The 20,340-nt window shown below is 38.8% G+C and overlaps 1 protein-coding gene across 1 annotated transcript in view; it reads left to right on the top strand.

Annotated features, from left to right (window-relative positions):
* Nucleotides 1-318: 318 nt before the first annotated feature.
* SPTLC2 (serine palmitoyltransferase, long chain base subunit 2) overlaps nucleotides 319-20,340 on the top strand; it is a 62,911-nt gene continuing 42,889 nt past the window's right edge. The window contains exons 1-7 of the mRNA XM_009993907.1: nucleotides 319-507; nucleotides 9,139-9,293; nucleotides 10,054-10,202; nucleotides 10,519-10,643; nucleotides 14,857-14,950; nucleotides 17,517-17,622; nucleotides 18,438-18,657. Of these exons, the coding sequence (XP_009992209.1) occupies nucleotides 382-507; nucleotides 9,139-9,293; nucleotides 10,054-10,202; nucleotides 10,519-10,643; nucleotides 14,857-14,950; nucleotides 17,517-17,622; nucleotides 18,438-18,657 (975 nt within the window). The 5' untranslated portion in view covers nucleotides 319-381. The remainder of the gene's footprint in view (nucleotides 508-9,138; nucleotides 9,294-10,053; nucleotides 10,203-10,518; nucleotides 10,644-14,856; nucleotides 14,951-17,516; nucleotides 17,623-18,437; nucleotides 18,658-20,340) is intronic.

The following is a 20,340-nucleotide window of genomic DNA, read 5'->3' as shown; positions in this document are numbered from 1 at the left end:
TTTTTCATTTTGGTTGGCCTGAATGTAGGCAATGCTTTCTATGTAGCTTCACAAGCTGAAGAATTTCAATGAGATGTTAGATTAAATTGCACTAAATTGGTAACTGTGACTTTGGTTGTATTGAGAGCTTGGCAACCCCATGTGTGGAGACTGAGAGAAATTGTCAGTAGTAGCTGAGCCTAGCTGAAGTAATTTGAGCTGGGCAGGGGGATGCAGAGCTTACACCTGATCAGAGGGCCAGGGAGTACTCTGAATGCTTGTCTGTCTTGAATGAATATCTCACAACTGCCTCTCTTTAAATTTTTACTATAGATAAATCATATTGTGCACAATGGAGGATTATACAAAAGGCCTTTCAATGAAGCTTTTGAAGAAACACCAATGCTGGTTGCTGTGCTGACCTATGTAGGCTATGGTGTTCTTACTCTCTTTGGATATCTGCGAGATTTCATGAGGCAGTGGAAGATTGAGAAGTGTCAACATGCAACAGAAAGAGAAGAACAAAAGGTAACCACTGGGAAATAATAGGGGAGTGGTGTTAAATTATCTGGGGAGTGGTGTTAAAAGTTTTTTGCTGTTTTCCTTTCTTCTGAATGCTCCAAAGATTATGCTAATACTGCTGTGTCATTGCACAAAATAATGTTTCTTTAGTTGTTCTTTAGGTTTTTTTGCAGAGCAGTTCCTTCATCTGCTTCTCTCTCTCTGCAAAACTGCATCAACAGTTATCAATATATGCTGAGAGATACCTCAGCTGCAGAACCAAGGGTTTCTGGGAGAGAGACAGCATATGCCAGCATCAGCAGATAAATAAATGCTTATAAAATGATTTGGTTTGAGTTTAACAGCAATGGGAAGCTTTATGATGCTTCTCTGGTGGCTGTGTTTTGATTTGGAAGTTTTTGATTTGTGAATGAGAACTAGAGCACAAGCTGGATGACTTTAAACTCATGTGGTGTCCAGAACACTAGCAGGTTAGCTGGTGAGTAATCTGAGGTACTGACTCCTGACTCACAATAGCAATTTAAAATAATTAATTAATAATAAGACCTGTTCACAAAAGCTTCTGTTACCAGCTGAAAAGTCTTGCCTGCTTCAGCAGTTCGTCTAGAGTAGATAATGCTAATTTGGAGTAGTTGTAAAATATTTTTAGAGGCCTTTATTCTGCACAGGAATTATTTACTGTTAGGAGAGCTGCTGTTTAAACTTGCAGTTCACAAGCTATTTCCTGCTAACTCCTAGTGCAAGTCCTCTTGTGAATACCAGTAAGCTTTGCTCCAAAGGCGGAGGGGATCGGTTCACTCTTGCTGATCGGGGTTCTGTTTGTTAAGGGACTTTGTTTTCCAGTTGCTGGTTTCTGGTTCTCTGTGCAGCCACACAAGCAGTTGACTAGCAAAAAATAGGGAAGATAGGAAGGACATCTCACTAATACAAATAAATAATCAAAGGTGGGAGAGGGGAAGAAAAAAAGTGAGGCTTCTGTGGAGGCTCTTTTTTTTTTTTGTAGGCTGCACTGGAATAACGTGTGTATCCATCTTATGGTAGACTAGCTAAGGTGCAGTAAACTAACCAGTGTCTAAACTACTTCACAGTAGCTTTTATTTATGTGAGCACTATGAGGTAGAATTAAGCTGATTCATAGTTGGGCACTTAATTCCAAAACAGAAACTTTCTCGTAGGAGTTTAATGAAACATTTTCATAGGAGTTTAATGATAAATAGGTATTTCATATTGGTTAAAAGTACTGGAGTTGTAATTTACACTGTTTGCAAAGCTGAATTTTGAAATCTGGAAGTAAAAATCTTGTATCACTTTTAACACAGTATCTGGATAAGGATTGCTGGTTATTTGAAATTTGAGTGTGTTCATTTATGTCATTTGACCTACTCTGGTTCATTTCATCTGAGAACATGACATTTCTGTATTTTTCTGTGTATAAACTAGAAGTTGATACAGAAGAGAACAGTTGCAGAAATCTACCAAACATTAGAATAAGTTAAAATATTGGGCCAGACTATAAAGGAAGTGTTACTCTGTGCTGTAGTGGTTGTGTTTCTGTTACACAGCTTTTGTGAAACACTTGTTCTGTTTCCAGTGTGTAAGCTGCAAAACTGTTTACAATGTCAATTTCTGTGGGAGTGATCATGACTCTCATGTAGAAGTGTACAAAAAGAAGACACTGGGCAGCAGGTCTGCTTTGGGGATACAGTATTGATAGTAGGCTTTCAGTAAAAATCACCACAAAGGATGTTGAAAACCAGAGTTTGTTAGCAACTGATTATCCTAATTGTAAAAAATTTCACCTTATATTTTTTTTATAAATTAACTTAGCATTGTATTTTACTCTGAAAGACATTTGCTTGACAAGTACACCTCCTAGACAGGTGATTTGAAACCCTTTGAGTCTGTGTGTTGGTCATGGCTTGCAGGGAAGAGATGTGTGTGTTCTGGTTTCGTTTTATACTTCGGATGTTTGTGGATGGAGATAGTTAAGAAGTGCCAGTAAATATTACATAACAGTGAAAAATAGGAAATCCTGTTTAAAAAAGTTTTGGTTTTGAAGAAATCTCAGTGTACTTCCCTAAATCACTTTTCTAGTGCTTTGGTTGGAATAGTTGTTTCTGGTGTCAAGCAAATAGAAAACTGATCATGTGAGGTCTAGAACATATAGTACTTATCCTCACACTTTGCTGCTTTAAGCTTTATTTGCCTGCAAGTGAATTGATGCAAGCCCATTGCAGCCTTTCTTGTGTGGGAGCCAGTTTTTATTTTGATGCAGGGAAGTTGCTCAGTGACTTGTTTTGAAACAGTTTCTCATTATTTTCAAATGTTCAAATCACTCAAGCTGCTGGCTGACAGGGTATAGCCTGTAGGTAAAGAAATGCAGGTAGTAGTATGCAGAAAAAGCTCAAAACTTGCACTGTTGTTTTTGTTGTTGTTATTATTATCATCATCATCATCATCTTAAAAATTACAGGAGCTCTGTGGTTGCCCTGGAGTACTCTGGCAGATTTGTAACCTCTGTGTAGAAAGTAAACTTTTTCATTATCTAAATTCTAAAGAGGCATCTAGATTATTATGATTTCCTTAAATATCAGGCAAAAGGGTTAACTTTAGCTTTTTGAAACAGTTCATAATTGCTTAGGTGAAAAGCTCAAAGCAGAAGCAGTGGTATTAGCTGTGTAGCTAAACAGTGTGCGTTGACCTCCTTTGTGAACAAAGCAAAGCTACCTAGTACTGAGAAGTATTTCATAAAGGGCTGAATGGACTTGCCTGGAAGTCACGAAATTTAAAATGTGGATTTTCTATGGTGTGTTTCTGAAGGTGATCACAGTTAAAAGCATCATGTAAACTTTGGTTCAAAATGTAGTATTAAAAACAAACACACAAAAAAGCCAACTTTATTTTTTGTGTTGTTTCAGGAGGCAATTTATTTTGGTAAAGAAAATCCTTCTTTAAATTTTTCACTTAATATTGTAATCTTAGTCTGTGCATCAGCACTAAAAACTGAGTGACCAAACTAGCTTTAAGAGGAGGATTTCCAACAGGTCTGTATTGGGACTATCTCTGATGGTGGATATATTCCTGGAATTTATTAGAACCTTGCATTGAAATTAATGATTCCAGGAAAACCTAATATTCCCTCACTGTCAGAGTACAAAAGGGGTGAAAAGGGACAGGCTTTGCTAGTACTGATTTCCAGGAAATACTCTGATGGGATTTGGCTTTGTTTAAAACATATCCAACTGGGCTTTTCCTGGAAACCAGTGTTGTGTAGCACGTCGTCTCTGAAGCATTATCGGTCATGGGTAAGCAGCAAGATGAGCAATTCTCTGTTACTCTGGAATCAATTTAGGCATACCCAATTTAATGTCTGGTCATACAATGTATTTAAGTCTGCAATATGCTTGTAGGATTTCATAGGAAAGATCAAATCCACTTTTCCCTTCTGGTCTGATTTGCCTGTTGAATACCTTGTACATTTTGTACATGGGAGCAACTGTGTGAGCATGGCCAGTAACTTTCTTAAAAGTACCTCTTCATGCTCAGTAACCTGGCCCAGCTAGAACATATTTCTAGCATGTGGGTTTTTCAAATGCTTGTTCATAGGAATCCAGCTGCAGGAGTATCTCAGGGGCAGTAAACTGGAGCCTTTTGCTCAACATTGTCTTAGCATCTGTGTAGCTCATCAGTGGCCTCCTGATGCTATAAAGGCTGCCCACAGTTATTGCTCCACTACTTCTTGACTCATGTAGCAGTGAGATGGAACTGGTCTTTCTGCTTCCTTCTAGAAGCCTGAAATTTGTTATAATTGTCTATTTCATTTCCATTCAGAGTTGGTTTAGTATTATCAAGGAACACTTTATGTGAACTGTAGATAAGCCCAGCTGGTGCTCATGGCACCATTTGTTAGCTTAGGTGCAGCCCTGTGAAAACTTGACTCTAAAAGCAATATGCCTGCATTTTCATGTCACTGTGACACAGGCTAATGGTTACAAAGCTCTCATTATGACCTTCACTTCTTGTAGCATTAATGTACAGTATTATGAAATCTTGGATTCCAAAATCACCTATGCTAAGGTGCTGAACCCCAAGGGAGAATTTTATTCTTCCCTTGTTTCCCTATTGAAATTGCTGTGCCTTTCAGGCTTCTGGGAGACCACTAGTACTTGGGCTTCTTAATCAGGCAACACCTTACCAATAGGAGGTGTGTTCTAAGCTTAAATTTACAGGAATTCAACTGGTTAGGATTTTTTATCTCCATGTTCATATGGATTCAAACAAAAGAATATGCTGCTTTTGCTCTCTTCTTTGGAAACAGAATATTTGCAGTTGTTTAACTTCTTATTCTGAAGATTGCTTAAAAGAATCAACTCACTGAGTGAATATTCACTCCTGATTATTTTTCTCCAAATGAAGATGTTCCATCCTAGGCTGATATTCTCTGTTATGCCTAGAAAGAGTGGTGTTCCTCAGGGGTCAGTTTTGGGACTGGTGTTGTTTAACATCTTTGGTGACATGGACAGTGGGATTGAGTGCACCCTCAGCACATTTGTTGGTGACACCAAGCTGTGTGGTGTGGTTGACACACCGGAGGGAAGGATGGCCATCCAGAGGAACTTAGGCTTGAGAGGTGGGCCTGTGTAAACCATGGGAAGTTGAACAAGGCCATGGGTAAGGTCCTGCACCTGGGCAGGGGCAATCCCAGACACAGATATGGCTGGGCAGAAAATGGATTGAGAGCAGACCTGAGGAGAAGGACTTGAGGGTATTGGTTAATGAAAAGCTCAACATGAGCCACCATTGTGCACTTCCAGCCCAGAAAGCCAACTGTGTCCTGGGCTGAAGCAAAAGAAGCATGACCAGCAGGTCAAAGGATTTGATTCTGCCCCTTTATTCTGCTCTCATGAGATCCCATCTGGAGTACTGTGCCCAGTTCTGGAGTCCCCAACACAAGGAGGACATGGAGCTGTTGGAGCAAGTCTGATGGAGGGTCATGAAGATGATCAAAGGGCTGGAGCACCTCTGCTATGAAGACAGGCTGAGAGAGTTAGAGTTGTTCAGCCTGGAGAAGAGAATGCTCTGCTGAGACCTCACAGCAGCCTTCCAGTAGGGGCCCACAGGAAAGATGGGAGGGACTTTTTACAAGGGCTTGTAGTGATAGGACAAGGGGTAATGGCTTTAAACTGGAAGAAAGTAGATTTAGGTTAGATATTGGGAAGAAATTATTTACTGTAGCACTGGTGAGACACTGGAACAGGTTGCCCCGGGGAAGCTGTGCATGCTTCATGCCTGGAAGTGTTCAAGGCCAGGTTGAATGGCATTTTGAGCAACCTGGTCTAGTTGAAGGTGTCCCTACGCATGGCACGGAGATTGAAGCTAGACAATCTTTAAGGTCCCTTTCAACACAAACCATTCTGTGATTCTAAATCTACTATTTCTAATTTTTGCATTCTCAAGTGCTTGGGTCATGAGAACCTCTTGGTAGTGTTAGGATTACTGAGGAAAGAGGCAATCCAGTTTTGATTCAGACCAAAGTACCGCTTTTTGCCTGTCCTGTTTTGAGGAACTTTCTCATAAGAGCTAGCAGATTATGGTTTATTGGGAGGCAAGGGGGAAAGATGGACAATAAAAGGGGCTGACATTAAGAATTAAGCTGACACTGCACCTAGAGCCTTTTGCTATGATGTTACAGTTTAGTACCCCTAAAAACTAAGGCTAGTGTCCCATATTATACCTTTATTTCCTTACCTGTAATTTGTTCCATGAATTCTTCTTGTCTTTTAAGACAACTTTTATCATCATTAGATTCAGAGCACTTCTCTAGTTCAGTTTAAACAGTGCAGTTTAGTTAAATTGTTGGCTTGTGACATCATACTTTTGTTATACCTCTTGGTGGTGTCTACCTGTTGTGGATGATTGTCTTTATCTCCCCAGATGAACTTGTTACTCTTTCTGCTTTGTCAGCTTGAGTTTCAAAATAAATCGTGCTCTATCTGATCAGTAATCTGCAGTGAGATTTGACTTTATCAGCCCAGGCATACCTGCTTGAGTTGGTGTAATGACTCATTTCCAGGCTCTGCTCTTAGCCAAGAACCTCAGCTAAAGTCTCAGTTGTTTCCTATGTCACATAGTGTGCTTGAGTAACTACTGCAAAGCTGAATTTTCATGTAAAGTTGGTTAAGAGGAGCTGGAAATGCTTAAAAGACTCTCAGTAGATTATAATTAGACATAACAAGTACAAGTCCCTCAAGTATTGATCTTCTAATGTGCCAAAGTTTCTTTTTGATCATCTTAGTTCCCCCACCCCTTTACAAATAATGTAGCAGAGGGTTTCAGACACTTAGAGATAATTATCTCGATTTTGTGTCATGAATTGGGATCTTCTCACTGTATTGCTGCAAGTACTCATACACATCACCACTATGTATTACAGTAGCTATGTAACTTTTCATATATGAAGGAAGTTCGTAAATGCATTTGTCAATACCAGCATGTTTTTCTCTGTTCTAAGTGACCAGTTTGTTAGTGATTCAGCCTTGAAACCCACTTTCTGCCTGGAACAACATGAGACCCTAAAGTCAAGGAAGAATAGAGCTTTGAAAACTTAAGAAAATTAATTATTTTCTAGGGGATTACAACATTGTATTATCTTACCTACTATCCTTTTTAATCTCTCTTGACAAACAGCCTTCAGATAAGACCTGTCATATGTGAATTAATGCAGAACTATAAGCAGAGGAACATATAAGAAGTAATTGCCCTTGCATGAGTCTAAGCTGACAGAAATCTTGTTCCCATTGTCTGTCTTTGCTGCGAAAGGGCATAGTTGTGATTCTCTGGAGGACTGATCACTGGCTAAATTTGTTGTGTTTTTTCCATAGTTTAAAATATTATAATTAATATCTTTGTGCCTTCTTGGCATGTCAGTATGCATAGACAAACCAGAGGGAGGCTTAGGTGCCACCATGTCTGTTTAGAAGTTGCATTTTTGGGCTTCATCTCTCCTATCCAGCTTCCGTTAGAGGAATGCAAAGGGGTGGACCTAGATGGTTCCTCTACTCCAAACTGAAGGACCAAGTTGTTAAATAATTAAAATAGGAAAGTAAAGAAAAAAGTACTCTCCCTGCAGTTAAGCATTGTAAGTAAAACCCTGTCAGTGTCATTTGTTTGAGTTGGTATTAAAAAGCTGGCATAAATGCTCCCAGTTTTGCTTCAGTAATACAGATGTCAAGCACCATAATCCTTGGTCAGAGATATTCTATCTTGCTTATCCTGTCACCAAAAATAAAATGCTGCTCACCACGTTTGCATTTCTCTTGTGAAAAACAGGAAGAAATGCTATACTGGCTCTTAGCTTTGTCTTAAATGCTACATTATCCTTTTGTAGATTAATAGAAAGACTTCTCTTTTTTTTCGACAATAGCAAATGAATTATGCATTCTTAACACTACTGAATGTTGGACTTCCTTTTAATAAAATAGTAATAAGGAAATCTCATTATTTTGGAACATTTTAAGCAGGTCAGAAAAAAGTGTCCTTGAGTGCTCATATGTCCTTGCTGTCAGTTAGTTTGATGTTCTTGTGTGTTATCCATTCATGACAGTCACTTACTTTTCCTGAAAAACATTGGAAGGGAAGCTAGAATTCAGGAAATGCTCATGTAAAGAAATCCTGTGGGACTTAAGTGCCAATTAGCTGTGCAAAAGAGAGATGTCATAATGTAGCTTACTAGCTTGGATTCAGAACAAAAAATTCTGGCATGTTTGAATGGTAGCCTCTATAATAATGCTAGTGCTGCTATACTAAATTCATTTCTTATGTATAGAATAAAATATGGCAGAGTACCTCAGTTTTCAAATTCTTTGTGTAGTCAGTAGAACAACGCATCCTGTTGGATGTCAAAAAGCAATTGCACACTCCCTCGCTCTGCTTAACTCTGAAAGTTAAACACAAATCGCTTTGATAGATTATGTGCCCATGCATTTCACAAAGGGATACTCCGTGTTTCAAGAAAAATGCTCTCTTCAGCTACCCAGTAAGAGCTGGAAAGCGCCAAGGTGTATTTCAAGTCTTAACTTTAAGTTCAGAGAACAAGACCTCATTATGTCACTAGGAGCTCCCTGTTCAGTTTCTTCATTGCTTTCTGCACTCCCTCTCCTATACATTGGAATTCTTTGAAGCTTTCTAATTTGAAATGTGACCTAATGCCATGCCTGTTCTTTCTAGTTGTTGATGGCTTTTAGATTATATGAGCTACTTAAGTTACACTACAAGTAAGCACCTACTGTTGAGGAAATCTTGGGGGCATGGTAGATGTGCAGGTTAAGAATGTTTGGAACTAACATCAAGCAGATGTTTTTTGCACTAGCAGATGCATCTCTTCAGTTTTGCTGCTGTCTCACCTTCAAATAATTTTGCACTGATACAAATTTCCAGGATTAAAACCCCTTTGGATGGAATTGGTTTCATGGCTTGTGATGAGTAATTCTTAACTTTTTCTTAAGTTTTCTTGATTTTTATTTTTTAAAATTTATTTATAAATTACACCAAAATAACAGAAACTGCTTTTTTCTCTTATTCCTAGTTTGCTGTATTATGTATTTTCCTTTTACTTGGAGTGCATTTGATGTGTTTCAGGACTTTGTCCCGTTGTATCAGGACTTTGAAAATTTCTACAACAGAAACCTCTACATGCGCATTCGGGACAGCTGGAACCGTCCAATCTGCAGTGTGCCGGGGGCAACAGTGGACATGATGGAGAGAGTTTCCCATGACTATAACTGGACATTCACGTGAGTCCATACTTGGGATTGCAGTGCGATTTATGACTCTGTGTTGATTGAGAGTCAGTCCTGAGACTCAAAGTAAATGTTGCTGCATGAAACAGAATCGAACATGATTGTTTTGAGTCAGAACTCAAGTAGTCTGTAGAAACAAAATCAGAAATGTGAGGGCAGAATTTTATAAATGGGATAGGATGTATCACAAGGTTGATGTGAAGAGGTTTGCAGCACAGTCTTTGGTGAAACTAATCATGTCTCTTTGGCTTTCAAAGAAAAAATAATTAAAACCTTTTTCCGCTAGTCTTCTTCTTAATCTCCTTGTCCACATATTTGTTAGCAGAGCAGTGCCAGATGTGTTTCCTTTCTGTGGTTAGAGGATGTCCTGCTTGAGGGGCTGCCAATTTAATTAATCTAGAGATCTTATTTTATAATTAAAAAAAAGTTTTATGTTTGTGGGATGAAGGGGGGATGTATCAGAGAGATAACAAACAGTTTGAGAAGGCTTAAGCAATTTTAGATATGGTAGCAAATTCATCTTTTAATGTAAAGTCTTCTGGGAACTAATTTGAGACCATAAGATAGGGAAAGCATCTTTTTCACTTCATTGTTTCAGTTTGATTATGAGGAGCAATAATGAAAAGATTTCAGGGTTGGTTCTTCTGATTTTTAGCATTTCAGTGTATATTCTAGGAAGTTGGAATAAGAATCTTTTGGTGTAATTTTTTTTTTTTTAGTTGTGAGTGTTCTAACTTGTGTTTTTAAAACACAGGTACACAGGGAGAGTGATAAAGGACATTATTAATATGGGTTCCTACAACTACCTTGGATTTTCACAGAATGCTGGAACTTGCCAAGAAGCAGCAGCCAAAGTTCTGTCCCAGTATGGTGCTGGGGTGTGCAGCACCAGGCAGGAGATGGGTAAGTCAAAGCAAGATAGGATGTTCCCCAAATGTATGTTTCAAGGTCTGCAATCTGTTCACAGGTCTTAGAAACATTACTTGTACCAGCTTTTGAACGTGAGACTTTTCAATAAAGAAGCTTTTACTTTAGTGAAGACAAATTTACTTGCTGGTTCTAGTTCACATAGCACAGCAATTGGCTCACTTATGTTTTCGTATCTGTTTTTTTTTCAGTGTTCTCTTATTGGTCCTTAAATAAGGAGCAGCCTTGGTTGGTGGAGGCAGTTAGTGAAAGCTTCTTCTCACTCTGAATTTGTCATTTTTTTTATGTGCAGGAAACTTGGACAAACATGAGGAGCTGGAGAAGCTAGTTGCCAGGTTCCTAGGTGTGGAATCTGCAATGACATATGGAATGGGGTTTGCAACCAACTCTATGAACATTCCTGCTTTAGTTGGCAAGGTATGACTTTAAGACTCTGTCAAAAGCTCATCTAACAAGGATTCTGCTGGTTGGGTTTTCTAAAAGCTATTTGTTTGTTTTTGTTTTTCTTCAGTGGCAATCCCTACAGATACTCTGTGTGGAAACTGTAGTTCACAGTATGCATCTCTAACCTTTGCAAAAATCTGTTTGGGAAACAGCATCCATGTAGAAGTAGCAGTCCAGATGATGTTATCTTTCTGAGAGAGAGCTTAGAATGTTAAGGCTTGCTTCCTCAGGCTGCTCATCAGTGTTTGAAATGCTGGCTGATTAACAGGCTGATTGGCTAAAGGTATTTTAATGCTCTTTAGACACTAAGAAGTGACTGTGTCAGTGAGACACAAGTAAGCTAAACTGCATGTTGATAGATACAGAATTTATTATCTCTGAGCAACAGCTGAAAAATCGCTCCTTTGAGGGAGCAAAATCCTAGTGGAAGTGTTATTTGAGGAAAAACAAGATCAAATGCAAAGACAGATGTCTACTGTGTGCCCTGTAAAACAGTACACAATACAGCCTAAGTGTCCTGTATCGAAAGCTATAGTTTGTTTAGTTAATGGAAAATGCAATGGAACAGAGCTCTTAGTTTGCATCTTCTGATGCAAAATATATGTTCTCTTAGCTCCTGCTTAGAGGAAAATAGTGCAAGTATTGGAACCGTTTCCTCTTTTTGAAAATGATCCACTGTTAGCCTAATAACTAGCCTATTGGAATTCTTTGTAATGAGCTATTTTCAGTTTATTCCTTTTATTTATTTTTCCAGTTCCTGAGATCACCTTATAAATTCTTCCACCTGTGATATCTACAGATTATTAAATTGCTGCTTTTTTCTTCCAAGCAACTTTTCTTCTTGGTGAATCTCGTTATGACCAGCTGTAGTGTCTTCCCACATGCTATTTTATTTGTAACAATGAAGTAAAGCTGTCTATGTAATGCTTCTTGGTCTGTTAATTTTTAAATATCAGATGCTTTCCATAACGAAAGACTTTTTTGAGTCTGATGTCAGAGAGACATTCAGTGCTTCAAATCTAGTCTTTCTGGAGTCAAAGGTCTCTTATTTTGAACAATGTATGTTACTCCTGACATATCTTTGACTTGCATTTCTCTGTTCTTTGTCTTCTCTCGTCTCCTCAGTTCTCTCTTCAACAGAAAAATGATAAAGGATATTTGTGCAACTTTTTCGATTCAGAACACACAGTCAAATACATTGAAGCAGACTCTTTGATCTGATGTAACTCATTGCAAATTGCCCATTACTGCAAAGTTACTAACTTTTTTGTGTGTATGTGGATTCCACTGTATCTTTTTAATATCTTATGTGAATACCCTTGTGACAGCTTGCTCAGCTTCTTTGTTTTCACATTTGAACTTTTAGCAGTTTTTACAATCATTGAGAAGATCTGAACAGTAAATTCCAAGGCATGCAGCATACCTGTTTTCATGCACCCTTACTAAACCAACTCTTTTCATAAATAAATAAAGTAGTCTGTGTTAGAAACTGTGTTAGTAATGAGCATACTTAGTTTTTGTGCACTTTAAGTAGTAAAAAGCTTCTGCCTCATGACACTAGAATTGCCCTTGTACTCAGGTGAATGCTCACTTCTGAAGGAAAGAGTTCTTGTCAAGTGAACCATTTCACTGTTCAGAATGTTCACTAAATTTTTGGCTGCCTGAACTTGCTTCTCTCTGCACTTTTGCTTTCTTCATTGTCTACAAAAGACTTGCATAAATCCTGAATTCTGGCATCACCCAGTACACCACTGACTGTGTGTGCACAGCCTGTTTGGCAATAATTTGATAGAGTCCTCAGCAAAGCCCAGAGACGCTTGTGCTTGCTCTCTCGGGTTTTTTTGGGCTGTGTTTGTTTGTTTTACACTACTCTTTCTGTCTCTCTGTATGTCCTACATACATTTTAGGTGCAAAGCTGCTTGGAACATTTTTTGAGGTTTCACAAATAAAACCAGTAGTGGCACCTGCCTTTGGCCAGGATGATTTTCTTTGGCAGTCAGTGATATGATTTAAAGCCAATGATTATTTACATCGTATTGCACCTGTATTGCAACTTAATTAGCTAAAAAACACAAACCAGTGCAATAAAATTACTCATGAATATATGATACTGGACAACCTGTTCAGTTTTGCTCTATGGCATCCGCTTGGCTTATGTTGGTTGCTGCTGCATCTTATTTTAATAGCAACAAATATAACTTGACTATCCTAGGATCCAGCTCTACCCCATAATTTGATTAGCATTGGTCAGCAAAAGGAATTAAAGAGTTTCATCAGCATTACCTAGTTTAACTTTATTCACTATGCCTTGTTAACATCAGCTTCTACAAATCAGATGCTGAAAACAAATGTAGTTGGTGCACATGTAAAGTTTTATTTTGGCACTGTTAAAGCATCACTAAAAGCAGGTCTTTCTACACCTGGCAGTTTTCAGTAGGAGAGACCCACTGTTGACAGACAAGTTGTGGGCTGCTTGGTACAGTCACTGCCAAGTATGCTGAGCCTAGGCCACAGATAATGTGAGATTTGAGGATTACATAGTCAGAAGTTGTTAGACCTTTTGAGGCTAAGCTGGACTCTGAAACTTGCCTGTTTTGGAGAAGTGTCATTAATGTAGTTACTGTAACTAGATAGCAACAGCGTTCTGTACTACCTTCCGCACAGCTTTTCATCATGGCTCTGGACTGACAGGGTCTAGATAATGCAGTTGGAGCAACAGTGCTGGAAGGGTCTTTTTTTTGGTTGTAGGAAAACAGCTTAATTTCCATGTGTAGTTCATTTGCAAAATGAAGGGCTCAGAACTAAACTACCCAATTTATATATGCATCACTTTGTGGTAAAATGTGGCATTCACTTTGGTTTCTGTGTTTGCCTTGTAGGATGTGTTGGTAAGTCTGATCTTCACTGACTTAAGTTTTTCTTGATATTGGTAGTGTTAGTTTTCTGGATACTCTCTCAAATGCAAGGTTGCTGCTAAATGTTGCAGATTTCCATGCTTTTTATGACAAAGACATTGAAATATGCAGTATGAATCCCTGCACCAGCAGCTAAAATTTGGTGCAGTTTTGGGGGAAAAGCGGTCTTGAACTTTCCCAGGATGTAGAGTATTTTTAAGTAAATTGCAGTTCTAGTGCAATGTTTCCTTTATTGTAGAGAGAAGACTATTGCCTGTCATACATCCTTGTGTAACTGTAGGCAGTGCTTTTCACAGTTCCTTCTAGGAACTCTCATTGTAGAGAAGAAATGTTCTTGACTCTTCCCTCCACCAGTTCTTAATAGAGAAATATAGGGCATGTGTTTAGAGTCATCAGCATCTTGACATGCTTTCTGGATTTTTAACTTGACAAAATCACTTCTAGAGTTGCAGCAAATTTGCATAGTAATTAGTGGGTCAAGGTTATTTAGAAATATTATTACTGTCTTACAGACTAATCCCCAAATATGCATTCCAGTAGTCCATAGCAATAACACTGTAACTGAATGTTCAGTAGATGAATTGTTGATCTGCAGTAGTTGCTGCTCTCATCAGACATTCCCTGTTTTGATTCTTGTCCAAGGATAGATCTTCCTTGTTTTGAAAAAGCAAACAAATTCAATGTAATGTTTAATGACTTCAGAAAACTTCTACATTTCACTCTGCAGTTTTGTTTTTCATTTCTGTCTCTTGTATGTTATCCTTCATCTAAAAAGCACTTAATTTTCTTTAATGAACAGAAATAATTGTCCCTTTGCTATCACTAAGCACACATGAGTTTAGTCAGTGGCTATCTCCTAACATACAGAATAGTGCGACTTTGCTAAGGTCTTTTGCCTAGGACTTTGGTGGCCTGTTTCCTAGCAGAAACTCAGACTTTCTGAGTGAACAACAGCAGGCTGCTCTGCTGTGGTTTTCCTGACTGTATAGGAGGACAAGTGTGGATCAGCATCTAGAGATCTATTCAGGCAGATTCAGCTGCAGGACTTTTGGGAGAAGTGAAACTTCAGTGCTTCTTTTCTATTAACACCAGTTGTGTATTTTATTTGCCATACTAAGGCTGCAAGTTGTTTCTTAGCAAGTCTTGCCTGGAGTAGGTGCATTTATGTTGAAATTTATTTGATCTCTAAGCAGTTCAGAGCTGAAAGGTATTATATGCTTGGCTGTGAAAAGTAACCTTTTCAATATCTTCCTCTTTTCCCTTCAATTCAGGGCTGTCTCATTTTGAGCGATGAACTGAATCATGCATCACTAGTGCTTGGAGCAAGACTGTCAGGAGCAACTATTCGAATCTTTAAGCACAACAGTAAGTATCAGATGGTGGGCTCTGCCTTTCTGCAGATTCAATAGATTAGATACAATCTCTTCTCTCTTCTAGTAGTTGGAAATCCAGTTTCATGCAAGGAAATCAATTGCTGGTTACCCAAAAGGTCAGAAGACTGCTGCTGCTGAGAATGTAATCATCCTGAATTGGGTATTATTTGATATGTTAAGTCTTAACCAATAATATTTTTATCCTGAAGCTGTTCTGGCTTCTGAAGAGGGACATGCTGCCCTTTGGCAAGTCAAGGTGCACTAGTGTTACAACATTGCTTCTTGCTACTTGGACAGCTCAGCGTGGCTAGACTATTCTGACAGTCAGTGTCACCTAGTAGTGCAGTCTTGCAGTGTTCTAGCTTACAGTCTGGGGGATAAGAAAGTTTTGGGTTTGGACCAGATGCTGACATGACCCTACAGACACAAAAGCTTATGTATGCAGATATCCTAGCTAAATTAAGACAGTCATACATTGGTACAATGTAGTGCAAAATGAATCTTTGGGCTGTGAAGCATCGATTAATTTAACTGAGTTACTTGCTTTAGGCATTTGTTTCCAAAATACACAGAATTTTCACTTGTCTAGTTTCAGCTTCCTCCAGAGGAGGTATTTGGGATACCTTCCAGGTGAAAAATACCTAGTTTCCTTCCCTTACTCTCAGTGGAGGAGTTACCTGGTTGTCCTTGATAAACAATGCCATACATTCATTCTTCAGCCACTCCTAATTTTCTTTACAGTCTCAGTCTCTGAGATCATGACAAATCTTTCTCTCTTTGAAGTGTGTGGTGGTGACAGCAAGGCTTGGGTGGCTGAAATAATTTTCCTTTCTTTGTCCTACTTGGTAGTGGATCCTCTGCTGTGCGTAGTGTTTCTTTTGTGTTCTCTCTTTCTTGTTCTCTATCATTTGAATAATTTTCTTTACAGAAGTGTAGACCCTGCAGTAACATTCAGTGATTGTTTATTTCTTAATTCTTCATAAGTCTTGATTGCGGGGCAAGATAAAAAAAGCTTTGCATTCAGCTTCTGCATTTGTATAGATATATTTCTGAACATTGTATCAAATTTCAGAGAACAACGACAAACAAATAGTTCTGGGGATGAGGTGCGGGACGTAGAAGTTCTGGTGTGATGCAGGAGAATAGGTCATCTGTGGGAATGTGGTACAAACAAGCAGTGGTGAGATAGTGGGGGTATTTTTATATGGTGGGGATCTCTGAAAGAGAATGAAGTGACAGATTAGAATCAGAAGGCTAAATGCAAGCAATGATCTTGACCTATCAAGATTATGTTTGGTTAATACTTATGTATGTGTTCAGTCCTACTCTTGTTATACTCTATGCTGCCTTAGTTAACTTCATTTTTCTGATTAATAGATTCATTCATATTATGCTTTTTAGAAATTATGGGGAAAAAAAGAAAAATCCCCCCTTAACATCCTTTTTCAACGTTTTCTTTTTTCTTTCTCATTCTGCAGTTTGTCTTCTTTATTAAGGTCAGACCTAGTTCCCAGTCTTTCCCTCTTTCTTGAGATATCAGAGCAGAGATATTCCATTGTTCTCCCTAACTGCACTTAGAAGCTTGTTCTTCCTTCCTTGAGAAATGTGATGCAGGGACTACACTGCTGACTGTTTCATCTTTGTTTTTTAACATTACCTGTCTTTTAACAGTCTCTTAACTGACCCATTTTGCTGTGTAATTTCTGCACTAGTTTTAAGTGATAAGCTCCTCTTGCTGCTACAACTGCCCTATCCTACCAGTCCTCGTTTCATGACTATTTGTGCTCTTTTTCATGCCTGAGAATTTATAGTGGTCTCTTGCTCAGCACTTTAGTTTTTACAGTTTGGTTACTCCTCTCTCCTGTCCCTTCCTCATTTTTTTCAGGACTGATTTAATGTGTATTTATTTGCTCACATTAGTTAGGTCTCCTAGGATCATGTCAAGTGTTTGTAGCCAAAGCTAGTAAGGTTTCAGAATACATTGCCACTGACAGCTTCACCTGTCTAGTTTCTGATATGACCACTTTCCTACACTGGTGGTTCTTTTTTCTTCCTTTTCTGTTTTTGGTTTTGGTTCCACACATCCAGTCCCTTCAATTTTAAACAAAGTAACAAAAAAGTATATTTGTGCCCCTTCTTGTCCTGCACTTTTACCTGTCTTATCTTTTAGTTAATTATCCTTGAGCTTCCTTATTCTTTTTTGAGTTATTTCTATCCACAAGGGCACACTTAGTACCTAAATTGCTTTATCTTTTCCTCTCAAGGAGATAACTTTCTTTTTTTTTTTTTTTTTTCCCTTCTCTTTCTGCATAATGCTCTAACTTGTGCTTTTTGTTTAAGATCATGAAATTATTCCTCAGATTTCATACAGTCAGCCATTCCATTTAATCTCATCTGTGGGCTCACAGCTAGATAAAGCCCATGCTTACTGATTTATGTATGGTCTGTCCTCCACACTGGAGCAATTGGTGCATTTCTGGAGTATTGCTGTCTTTAGTCATGTCAAAGGTCAAGCTAGTAGCTGTTTTGGTACTGTTTAACAGTAATTTCTGGTGCAGATATGCAAAGCCTGGAGAAGCTGCTCAAAGATGCTATTGTGCATGGGCAACCTCGTACACGGAGGCCCTGGAAAAAAATTCTTATCTTGGTGGAAGGAATATACAGGTACAAACTATTCTTTATATTCCTAAGACCCTCTACATGAGATCTAGCTGCTTACTGTTTGGGTTCCTCTGCCAAATCAAACTGAATATTGTTGCTTCATAGTTACTTCATTAATCTCATCTGCAAAATAAACTGAGTTATGTGTATCTGACATCCTGGACTTCCTGTTGCTAATACTGTATCTGCAGCTGGTATTATCACAGTGCTTCCCACATCCTGATTAGATTTTAGAGATTAATTAATATGAGCAGATTATTTACATCAGAGGTGAGGTCTTTATTGCTTGTCTATTCCATTCTTTCTGTGCTCACTAGATGATGCTAGTGTGAATGGAATGGCACAAATGGAATGTTTTTGCTGAGAGTGAACGGGAGCATGTAGGAGGCTTAGCTGTGTTAGGCATTTCAGTTGGTGACTTTCAGCACAAGATGGGGTGTTTTGGAACGCTAGTCATGAGAGCCTAGTCAGATCTTAAACTTGAAAACAACAGGTAAGTAGATGTCAGATCAAAATACTAACATTAGAGTGGAAGTAAAAATGAGAAAATAAAATTATAAAATTGTCACTGTTGCTGCTCCTGTTTAGTCTCTATATAAGCATCCCAAGGATGTTAAACAGGTAGAAAAGTAGAGATATGGGCCCCAGGTGCACCGTGGAGTCGTCTGTCGTCTCTCCACAGAACCCCATGTTTCTACAACATTTTGTGTGTTCATAATGACTGAAAGAGTGAAGAAAAGAGAGCTTAGTGATTTGAGGGTCTATGAAGAGGCCCCAGCCATTAAATAAATTCACACTGAATTTCTGTTTCTCAACAGTATGGAGGGATCCATAGTCCGTTTGCCTGAAGTGATTGCCCTTAAGAAGAAGTACAAATCCTATCTGTACCTTGATGAGGCTCATAGTATAGGTGCCCTGGGTCCCAGTGGCCGGGGTGTAGTGGAGTATTTTGGACTCAGCCCTGAAGATGTCGATGTTATGATGGGAACATTCACCAAAAGCTTTGGAGCTGCTGGAGGATACATTGGGGGCAAGAAGGTAAAAATCTGGGAATCTCATGGCTATTTCAGGCTGGCAGCGGAACCCTTCATTAAACATTTCAAAGTTGACCTATTTCTTAAGTAACTTGATTGTCTATTTGTTTCGTAAGTTTACATGCTGTCTAGTACAGTGAAAGTCTGTGCAATACCAAAGAGTCTAGTCTTGTAAAATACCTCATAATTGTATAAGTCTCACTTGGTCAGCAATTATCTCAGTTTGCAGAAGGTACAGTAGTGGTTTAATATCTTTTTAGGAACAGCTAGGAGCCAAGAAGCATGGGTTTCTTTGTTATTTTTAAAAAGAATTGCAGGAAAAATGCCAAAAGCTTATGTTTTTCAGCCTGGAAAATCCCGAAATCCGCTTCTTACATTAGTGTGGTAGAATTGATTCCCTCAGAACTGAACAATTTGCTTTCTAAAAAACCAATTATCTCCTTTTGCTTTTGTGGTTTTTTTGTTTGGTTGGTTTTTGTTATGTGTTGTGGGTTTTTTTTGTCCACTGATTCTCTTCTGTAGGAAAGTACTGCTGGAAAGTGTTGCCTTTGCCAGCCTTCTCCTTTTGGGAGGGATGGTGTAGGCAATTGCATATGTCCCCTTTCTGATATTCCATTGTGTATGTCACAGATGAGACTTCTAAGCTTTACTTGAGAGTAAAATTCTACCATTTTCCTATCTTGACAAGAAGAATTAGGTCCTCATAGTGCCAGTTACTTCAGCCCATCCCAATGGAGATAGGACTTGAAGATGTTCCTTTTTGAGAGTTTACTACAGCTGTTTTAAGATTACTCTCACATCTTCCCCAGAAGGAAGCACCATCTTAATCTTTTTCCAAAGGTACTGAGCTAGTGGGATTAATTCCCTTAGCATATGGTGAAGCAGCTGAGTCCTTTGCAATAGTGTTTCAGCTACTGTTACGGGCGTTGCTTCAGAGGTAAGAGGCCTTAAGTCTTCTTACGTAGTTTGTTTCAGTGTCTCCTTACAACTTCCTTTCATTTAACTGACTCCAGGCAGACAGCAGCATAAAATTGGACTTCCATGTATTTCTCTATGTTCCCAGCTTGTGCTCTTGACAGGGCCATCATTACCAATTTTGCAGTAGCAGAAGACTGAATCTGTCCTGGCATTCATACTGGTCTTTATAATATTTTTGTGGAGCGTTCTGGGTATTTCAGAGTAGTTTTGTTACAGTTAACAACAAGCAGCCTAGGTCTACCATGTGTTGGCCCTTTTTCCTGTATGACCCCTGCAGGAGGGGTAGGCTGAGGTTCTTGCACTCTTAGATTACACCTGCTGCTTTATTTATATTGTGCTGATAAATGGGAGAAAATCCCTTGTGACCTATTCTCCTGTTTGGTGATTTCTGTGGGGAAACAATTATATTGAGTGTGATACATAAGCACCTGTAGATCCTGCTCCCCACTGTTTCAGTTGTGTTTTACTCCCACTGTTATAACAAACACTTTAGAAACACAGCCTGTGCACGGCTTGAGCAATGCAAACACCTTGTTGCAATCCAGTGCTGGTGGTGTTAGCTCAAGAAGTCTGTCACAGGTGTTTGTCTTTGACTGACACACATTCTTGCCCAGGGACATAGTCATGGGTTGTCATGTCCCTGGTGTTTGCTTTTCAACTGATTATTACTGTATGGTAAACTGATTTACTGTATGGTAAAGTCAATCCT

The sequence above is a fragment of the Chaetura pelagica genome, unplaced genomic scaffold (assembly GCF_000747805.2).
Source record: "Chaetura pelagica isolate M959 unplaced genomic scaffold, ChaPel_1.0 scaffold11, whole genome shotgun sequence".
Taxonomy (NCBI): Eukaryota; Metazoa; Chordata; class Aves; order Apodiformes; family Apodidae; genus Chaetura; species Chaetura pelagica.
This window is presented reverse-complemented; position numbering and strand designations above follow the sequence as displayed.